Source organism: Parasteatoda tepidariorum, chromosome 2 (assembly GCF_043381705.1).
Source record: "Parasteatoda tepidariorum isolate YZ-2023 chromosome 2, CAS_Ptep_4.0, whole genome shotgun sequence".
Classification (NCBI taxonomy): domain Eukaryota; kingdom Metazoa; phylum Arthropoda; class Arachnida; order Araneae; family Theridiidae; genus Parasteatoda; species Parasteatoda tepidariorum.
The window spans coordinates 44,876,710-44,887,285 of NC_092205.1; the positions used below are offsets into that span (position 1 = coordinate 44,876,710).

General features: G+C 27.9%; 1 protein-coding gene across 2 annotated transcripts in view; it reads left to right on the forward strand.

Moving 5' to 3' along the window:
* LOC107440492 (MLX interacting protein mondo) overlaps positions 1-2,980 on the forward strand; it is a 39,818-nt gene extending 36,838 nt beyond the window's left edge. For both annotated transcript variants that reach the window (XM_016053432.4, XM_071177520.1), the window contains exon 18: positions 595-2,980. In XM_016053432.4, coding sequence (XP_015908918.1) covers positions 595-707 — 113 coding nt within the window. In that variant the 3' untranslated portion in view covers positions 708-2,980. The remainder of the gene's footprint in view (positions 1-594) is intronic.
* The last annotated feature ends 7,596 nt before the right edge of the window (positions 2,981-10,576 follow it).

The following is a 10,576-nucleotide window of genomic DNA, read 5'->3' on the forward strand; positions in this document are numbered from 1 at the left end:
GAATCTTATTGACCGGAAAATATATATGATATTTAAAGTACAGAACCTATGCATGAAATTTGTTTGCATTAACTTTATGTATATGACATAAATGCGAAAGAAAAATTGTAAGAAATGTAAATTGTGTAATTTAATTTTTAGGCACTGTAAGGCTATGAAGGAGTCTATTTTGCATTGATAATTCATTTGCATTATGAATTATTGATTTAAATTTGCAATATAGAACCCCCTATTTATAAGCAAATTTGTGAAATGTATACTAAGTTGTTTGTACAAAAATTAATGGAAATAAGTCTAGGAATTTTGTAATTTATATAAGTGAAGAAAAATGAGAAATCTAATCAGTATGGTATAAAACTATGTGATGATACAAATTCATTTAAATATTTATAATATTAGTTGATAAAATATATTCATGGTATGGTAAAAAATGCATAGATTAGTTACAGTTTTATTTTTCCTTTTTTTAATCAGCAATTAGTTTATTAGAATTTATTTATGTATTCAATTACATTTTATTGAGAGCAATTTTCAAATTTTTTTTTTTTGGATTTATATATAAAGTTTGATAATTAAACTTTTTTTCTTAATTAGAAGTATTAAATGCACTTCGTCTCCTGAGCACAACTACAAGTATACTGTCTGATCCATCTAGAGTACCGGAAGAAGCCATTCAAGCTGTAACAAAAAAGGAAAGTAGACAGTGATTAAAAATATTTCTTGTGCATCTATCATGTCTCAGGGGTTTGTTTTTATATTTTGATTGAATTTTATATTGTTTGGAAATTGGTTATGTGTGATTTTGAGCTCATTTTAACACTTAGTGCTAAATTCCATTATTTTTCTAAGTCATTGCATATAACTTATTTCAATGCATCTAGCGTAAGTATACTCTGATAGCATACATTTTCAAAATCAAGAACTCAGTTTTGCATATTTAAAAAGCATGCGTTTTTAGAAAATTAAACTCCTGGTGTTATTTGCAATATTAGATAATGTTAAAGTTGAATTTTTAAAATGAATATGTTAAGCTTATGAAAGTTAATAGGGACTTCCAAAAATAACGGGTAATTTGAAAAATCAATTAAATAAATACAGGGATATAAAAATATGTGGTTTGATGAATTCTGTTTAGAAAACTAAAGAATTAATTCTCCCTAAGTTTCAAAATTAATTTCAAAGTTAGTAAACAGATGGCACTGGTGGCTGAGGAAAATCATAAAACTATATTTTTCTCACAACTACGATTTGCAACAACAGCACTTTGCAGCCTGAGAACAAAGTTAACAGCAGCATATTTTTCTCAAATTTGTCTACCATAAGTTTTTTAGACCACTAATTGAATACCTAAGTGGTCCTAATGGGTCACTAAATTTCCATTGCTGGTGTAAACCCTAGATACAACTAATCCTGAAATGAGTAAATACTTTTCTTGACAAGTTCACTCATAGATTATCAATTCCCCACAGAAACTTGTAGGATGCATTTAATGTATAACAGCTGTGATGTAATAAAATTGTATTGTCTTTCCATTTTGTAAAGTAAGAACTTTTTCTTGGATGCACTTCACTCTTTAATGTGATATTTTCCCCTCATTCATCTAACGTCATTAAAATCTTGGAATTATAAAAAGAGCAAATTTTAGTTTTTGTATCTTAACTCTCATCAGTCATCCTTCCAAACAGTGTTTCCTTTTCCTTTTTCCGTCAGTGACAGTCTGTTTCAAATGTTTTTTTAAAATTTACTGATGGTTGAAAATTTAGCTCAGAAAAAAACAAATTTGATGAATTTAAATTGCTTTGAATCAAAGCAAGCTATTATGAATTTTGATGTACATGTATGTGTCTGTCATGGAATTGGGGACTGTTGTCGAAAAATGAGCTCAAAGCTTTAAAAGCTATAAATATTGCATGTGATATTATGTGTGTTTAGAGTATATAGATTTATCACCCATCATCCTGCCATCTATTGTTTTTTTTTCTGTCGGCATTTGATAGTCATTTTGTACATAGATCTGTGTGCCAACATTCTAAATATATATGTTTAAACACTATGAATTATTTGATTTATATGCAAATATTTTTTATCCTGCTCAAATTGTTGATGTTGAGTGTCGTTTTTTTATTTTACTGAAGTACAATACTGTTTTTAATTCTGTATGTTTATATCGTGTTCGTTTATGTCTAATATTAGATTTTATTGCCATTAAGTTGAATATTGTCTGTTGTTTGAAATGGAAGTCTTACACAATGATACCATTGTATAGTCCGAGAAATGTTTTTAAGATGTTGATATAAGTTTGTTATGTTTATTATGAGATGATATATCATTATATTACTTGTTACAATACCAAAGAATTATGAAAATTTTGTATTCAGAAAGATATATCCTTTAGGATATGTTATTGTAACTTATTAGTTTTAATAATGTAAAGACTTATTTGTTTTTATACATAGTTGTAAAAATATCAGCTATAAATTTAAAAATATTTTGCAGTTTGTGGCATATAATATCAGAAACTGACTTTATATCAAATATATAATGAATTCTTTTTATTTTCTGATTTCTTTTAAAGCTTAACTAAATCTTTCTTATCCATGGTCTGTTTCATCCCTTATATTAAATCTTTATCTTTTATACTAAATGTATGATTAATTCCTTTTTTTTTCTTTTCTTTAAATAAGGTTTCTCATATTATAGTCATCTTATCTATGGAAAAGTATATTTCTCTTAATGTTTAGTTGTAGGCTAAAAGAGGAGTGAGAAGCAAATTATCTGCGTTTACTATGAAGTCAACATCTTTAGTTTTGAAAGCGCTTTTTTTCTGGGTTTGATAAAATTGTACGAGGAATGCAAAATTGATGATTGCATTTCGGTGTAATCTTTCTAGAAATTTTCTTAATTTTAAATTTTCTACTTAGTTTTGTTTTTTCCTCACAAAACTATCAAGTGACTCATTTATTGTAATTAAATTTATAAATATGATTAACTTTTTAGCATATGCTATGGTATGGTGAAACTTCAAAAAATTATTACTATTTTAATGAATTGAAAAAGTTTTTTTACTATTAAAATTGCTTTATAAGGAGGAAATTTTAGTCAAAAGAAAAAAAAATGCTATTGAAATTACTTTGAATTATCTTTTCTTGTGCATTATTAATCTTTAGAAATATATTATAGTTTCATGAAAAATTCTCCCTTCATTTTTTAAAGACTAGCATTGTTTACATTTATTTCAGACTTTCCAATTTGCATTATTTTTAAATAGTATTTATAAATTTATGTAAATCCATTCTGAATCCTTTTATAAAGAATTAAATAATAATAATAAAAAAATAAATAATTAAATCTAGGGATAAAATAACTAAATTGATCCAAGAATTCCTCAATTTGTTAGAAACATCCCAATAAATTTACATTGGAAAAACACAGCATCTTTTACTTGTTCCCCTTAAGTCTAAAGTTTTTTCTTATATCCTTAATATTGGAACATAATATTAGAACATAGTTTTTTAATGTTTAACATTGTTGCACCTTTTTCAACATACAAAGTTTTATACTTTAGACCTATTCATTAATTTTTATTCTTCAAATTATGCACATTAAGAATACCTTTCCTCTGAAAAGCATTAAGAAAGAAAGGACAATTTTTTAAAAAACATTGAGACCTTGCTATGAGTCATAAAATTCTTTTAAAGTGTTTTTCTAGTAAAAATGAACAAAGGTCTCAAAAATTTAGAAAGACAGGTACAATAGCAAGTAATATTACCAGTGCCAAGACATGCTCATGATGGTACTCTCTGTAGTTTTGGAATTTGTTTATTTGTGCTATATATATTGTTTTTTTTAACCTTATTTCACTACCAACATAAAGATAACCCTATTTCATTTGGATATTGTGTTTTGCTTTATTAATACCTACACATTTATAGTAGATACATATATTTATGTTTTTCAATATTTCCTTTAAATGTTTTTATAACAAATGTATCAATTTTATTGTTAATTGATTTAAACTATGTGTATTGATTGAAATAGATGCTCAAGTTTTGAACATTATATTTTAAACATATTAAAAATTAAGCTGCTAGATGTATTAAAAATGACCAATAGTGCAAAAAATTAATTAAAGATCAAATTAATTAGATAAATAAAGGTGATAGAAATGTACTGTACTGTAAAGGTATATGTACTGTAAAGGTATAAAAATGTAATGATAGAAATGTTTGCTGTACCAGAAGGAACCAGGCTTTTTTATTATTAGTAAGTTCACCAAAAAAAAANAAAAAAAAAAAAAAAAAAAAAAAAAAAAAAAAAAAAAAAAAACGGTGGTTCTAACTGTAAAAGCTTTTATTTCCTTTTTCTTTCTTTCTAAATCCCAATGTGGCATGGTTTATGGCAAAAGCTAACAGATAACCATGCAAATATTTCAATTTGAATGGTCTGGCATGTATCTGTAAACATTGTATTCTAGTTTTTTCAGTCATTAGTAATCTCTGTTGATGAATTTCGTAATTAACTTTGTTGATATAAATTTCATATTTTTTTGATAGTATGCTAGATATATTTGTTTCATTTGATTTTCCTAATTGTTGGTCATTTTTTATTCATTTGGGGAAATAGATTCAATAAATGTTTCATTATAGCTTTTTTTTTTACTATTGATGTTATTCATAATTTTGCAACTTATATTTAATTAACATTTTCGAATATTAAACATCATTCACGGAACATAATTTACAAATAAGGTTACAATGCAATTTATTTAGAGTTGTGTCAAATATTCAGCAAATTAGCAGTATATCGTTTGATTATATAAATGTTTCTTTTTTATCATTGTTCTGTAAATTAGTTTATGTGATGTAAATAAATTTTATATTGTAGTGCTTTTATCTGTTGTATAAAGATATAAAGACTTGTAAAAAATATATATGTACAGTACGTGTGTGAATTGCAATTTAATCACTTAACTCAGAAAATAATATTTTTTATGGAAGTCTGAATTGCGATTTTCTTCTTCTCTTACATTTTACGTGAGAATTAAATGTAGTTAAGTATATTTTATAATAAAATTGTTCTATTTGTAGATGTTTTATTTTTGGAAAAAAATTATAGATTAAAATTTAATATGCCTGAAACTATTTGAATATATGACTTTTTTCCTCATATATTTCTATATCCTAGTCATCTATTGAGAGAAGCTATAATACTTTGATGAATTTGTTAGAAAAAAACTAAATAAATGTTTTATATTATTAGAATTTTTTTTTGTCCAAAATATTGTTTAATTTTCTCTGGGTTTAGATCAGAATTATTGAAATCAGAACTGTAAGTTTGAGTTTTATTATAAATGCTTATTTTTAGGTGCTCTCTATTTAGTTTGAGAACATATTTCACATGTGCAATAAGTTCATAAATTTGGAGCATAATTACTAGAAAATTACAAACTTCAATACCGCAATCTTTTGTAACAGTTCAAACAAGCTATATTCTAGAAATAAATTTATTTAACGAAAAAAAAGATAAAGAAAAAAGTTACTTTTTTTAAAAATATAAAGTAACTTCAAGCGATTCTTAAATTGATTTATTGCCTAACAATATCAAAATAGCCAAAACAACTCTGAATATTTTTTTAAAATTTTTATATGGCATTTTTTTTTCTTCAAGTTTCCATTTTGACAAAAACTACTGCTATTACATTTAAGCTTGAAATAATTTTAAGAAAGATAATGTAATCAAAAACTTTGAAAAATATAAATTTCATTTTAAAATTCTCTATATCAGATACAATCTCTCATATTTGGCTACCAAATCTATTTTCACATGACTGACAAGTTTTCTATTAATTTTGCTCCAAAAATAAACTGATTATAATAATTCTTTTTTATTTCATGTTTATGATGCCTTTTTAAACTTTAATATAAAAATGAGCTTGGATTTGATCAATATTTCTAATTAAATATTGATCAGTTTTTAGTTTGTAATAATTCTAATCAAAGCCCACAATTTGTTTTAATCATGAAAGCGAAATTTTTTTAATATTTTATCTGTTTATAATATATGACAATAGATTAAAAGTCTGATTAGTCAATATACTCTAATAGAAATACTCATTTGTTAAATTTTTATGAGTTATGTTAATTAAAAATACTCATTATTACCATTATATATTTATTAATTAATTTTTAAATGTACTTAAATAAAGAATCAATACTGAAATTTGTATAAAAAAGTTTTTACTGTTGAGTACAAAACATTTGTTATACACACATATGCCAATATGTGTTCAATACTGATTGTTGAAATTGAAATTTGTGAAATGAATGTTGCCAGCTTTTTGTTAGCTGGCAATATATTAAAATATTTTTTAAAAAAATGGCATCCTTATTTTTTGGTTTGGTTTATTTACAAATTGCATAAATATATATGTAAGAAATTAGTGGCTGGGTGGCGCAGTTGGTTTGTCGTCGGCCTTCTGAGCCCAAGTCCGCGGATTCGATCCCCGGCCCAGACACTGGATTTTCGGGATGCAGAAAATCCTCAGTGGCCACGTCGTATGATTATGCGTCATGTAAAAGATCCCTGGAGTGCCTTATTGACTCTTGGCATTTGCGGCAAAATTAAATTCCTAGTGCACTTTAGTATCCAAATAGAGTCTCAATGCTGCCATCTAGTGCGGCAGAAACTAGACATCCAAATTAACATGGCCAACGGTATCTCACCCATTGTGGTGGTCCTGAAAGAGTGGATACCACTTCTGGAGAACGCACTAGGTCTGCTCATCAGAAATAAATTTTAAAAAAAAATATGTATGAAATTTCGCTTAATTTAATTAATTAATTTCGCTAATTAAAATATGCATAAGAATAATAGCTTAATTAATTACCTAAAAACTTTAATTTATGTAATTTTGGAGGCATGATCGCCAATTTAACAACATAGTGGTGGTTGAAATATTTGTCTCCAGGAAAATGAAGCTTTATTAAAGTAAGAATTAGTATATTTAACATGGTGCGTAGCGTTTTTAAAAAGTGTTTAAAGGTGCTTATTTTCGATTTTCGTTTTTTAAAAGCCCTTAAATGTGTTTTTTTCATTGTGAGTTTTTAAAAAGTGCTTATTTTTCTCTTTTTCGAAAAAATGTTTTTTTCTTTACCATGTCCATTTTCGCCACAAAGGCGTGCTTTTCACATTTTTCTATTCAAAGTTTTCACAATTCATTCAACCACAATCTATTTCGGCATACCGTCGGCCCATCTGGTATGAAAGCGCTAATCATTTTACATGTTTAATGAAATACTTGCGAGTCCGCATGTACGTCTACTGAGCAGGGCTCGGTGAGATTATTGCACTCTCATGGGCAACTCTGCTGCATTTTACAAGATATTTTCAATTTCTGGCTTTATTTTCCTCCCTCTGAAATCGAATTGAAAAATCTTTTGATTGTTTTATAATGGCTACTATAATCAACAAAAGAATTCTTTGTCAGAAACTAGTTATTTGATCATGATAAAGTAAAGTCTTCGAAAATTATTTTGCATTTTGTTAATGTATATAGTGCTTAAAATATTTTTGAGTGCTTAGTGAGTACTTAAAAGGTGCTTATTTTTTGTTGAGAGATTTGGCTACTCACCCTGTTTAAAATACTCAAATCTTTAAGTAAAGAAAATCCCCAAAGGGATCAATACTATACACTCTCTCACATCGAGAGTTTTTTGATAGTATGAAAGATATTAAACGGTTGTGACTAGGTGGCCCTTTCAGGGCTGATTGTGCTCCGGAAAAAATCCGGATTTTTTGCTAACAGGGATCCGGAAGTTTCCAGAGATCGAAGGTCCAAACGTTTTAAAAAATCATTGATCACAGAAGTTTCCGGAAATCAAATTTTCAAAGGTAGAACTTAAAAACACAGTTTATTTTATTTGTTTGTTGATTGATTTATTGAAATTACATACATTTTCTGACTTGTGTGCTCAATATATAGGCTTATAAGTCATTGTCAAGTAAAAAATACTGATAGAACAATTCAGAGAAAGACATCACAAAGAATACATCCAGGGTTACGGCGGGATTCGAACCCGCTACCTCCACGCTTAACAGAGCGTTTGGACCGGCGATACCGCTCGGCCAGGGAGGCCCCTTATTTGTTGGTAAGGGAGAGCTAGAGATATACTTTATAAGCTTGCATTCATGATTAATATTCATTTTTTATCAGTAAATAGTTTTTCTAATCATAAACTCAAGAAAGGAAGACATATTTGTAAATTTTAATTACTTCTCCAGGTTATCATAGGTATGTGTACATGGTACAGGTATGTGTAAAATTTTAAATATATTTTAAGTAAGCTAAGAAACATTGAGAAAAATTAAAAAAGCCTGGTTTAAATTTTTTTCTAATTTTTGAATTTAAACTTTTTTTTCTAACTCAAGAAATTTTCCGGAATTTTGACTTGGGCTCACAATCACCCCTGCCCTTTGCACTAGCACATGCCCTTTGCACACGACAACAACACTAGGAGGCCCGCAAGGGCACCCCCAGTAGCCAGAAATTTTAAATTGAAAGAGAATGAATTTATTCCTAACGGACACAGAAGCATGGAGAGGAGATCCCAAATGGGCGAATTATCGAAACATAACATAGCCAAAATAAAGCCAACCTCGCATAATCAATTTTAGATTTGAAAATACCTTGGCAATCGCGAATCGCCTGCAAAACTGTGAGAATTAAACCATGTAATTGAAACATATATGTGGTAAGAAGTTAATAATAAAGAGTTATAAATGGATTTTTGTTTTCGATTAGATGCGGCAGTGAATTAATGAGTACATTAGCATTGAAATAAAAAGTTAGCCGTTATATTGATCGATAAGAAAAGAATAAAATATTTTAAGAATAAAATATTAAAGAATAAAATATTATAATTATAAAGATTAACTTATTGATTTAATTTAAATATAATTCGATTAATATGACAGAAAAGTAAGTTTAAGTAATTAAAGATATTTTAAAAGGTAGGAAATATGTAATGCCAACTGTGGCATCACAGTAATGTAATGAGATTTTTGATAAAAAAAAATATTTGAAAAAGTCAGTGAATTTTATTTGTGAGCTTTCGCAATAAATAACTTGAGGTGTTATATTTGACAAATGGACATGAAACTTAGGATGTTTTTTGAAGCTTTTTTGTCAAGGAAAATGCAAAAGTTCTGAATTGAGTGCCTTAAACAGAAAGCAAACTTCAATTTTAAACTATATTATATCGCTTAAAATAATTAAAGATCTAGGGGAAAAGCGGCATATTATCATGAATGCTGATTCTGAGAAAAAACTAATTTTATTTTGCACTCAGACAGAATTAATTTTTCTTCAGCATTGCCCATCTTCATTGTATAATAACTGTCGGGGGGAGGGAACCGATTTTCCATGTTATTGATTTGTCAAAGTCTGGTAATCCTCTCAAAAATACAACAGATGACGATCCAATGGTATTTTTTGTGAAAAATGGATATGTTCCTTGATCTTGTTTGTTTAGGCTTTAAAACTGAAAAATATTTATTACTTTTTAAATTTTTTTTAAACAAATTATAAATTTGGTGAAATTTTTCCATCTAGATGAAAATTGTTAAATCAACGAAAAATTGTAGTATTATTCCAAACAGGAGCGTCACTACAGCGACTGGGAACTAATCAATTTTGTGCACCACCTGGCAATATTATGTCAGATTTAAGGGGTCATGCTTTTCAGGATCAGTTTTTGAAGTTTTGATGGTTACGTATAAACAAAATTGTCGAGTATGCTTTTCGGCTTAGGATAATAAAACAAGTAAAATGTGTAAGAGAATAATTCGTAGAGGATAAATTTGAATAACAATAAACAAACTTACGCAAGGAATTGAAATTCATAAAAAAAATATAAAATTAACGGTAAGGAAATTTAACTTCACACCTTAAATAAGCTTTCCTTAATTGTAGATTTCCGTTTCAAATTATTTTTATGTATTTCAGACTTTTTAAGGTATTTTATCGATGTAAAATTTGTTTCCAATATCTAACAAACCAGTGGACCAATTTATATGCATTTTCTGCTACTTNTTTTTTTTTTTAGAAAGCTTACCGAGTTTTAGAAAAAAGTAACGATTTCATTGGACATTTCCGTTACATATACTTGTACTTTTTCCCTAAAAAAGTAACGAAAGTACAAATAAAAGTACTAAATTTAAAAAGTAATGAAGTACAAGTAAAAGTACGTACTTTTTACTTGCTCCGGCGGTACAAGTAACGAAAGTAAAAGTACTGCCATATATGGATGATATTCCACTAACACCAAAACATATTTTTGACTGCCCTGCCATTTTAAGATCCATGGCTCAGCTTGGGGAATTCTCCCCCGTTGACATCGAGAGGGTGTACTCCGACAACATCAAGGAGTTAGCCGGCTGTGTTTTGCTCACTCATGTATATCTGTAGTTCATTGTTGTTGCTCCCCATGGACACGACACCAACCAACCAACTTAGTCTTAAAAATTGGAAAACGATTCATTCCTTCATTAGCCTGGCATAACTGTGACTATGACATAA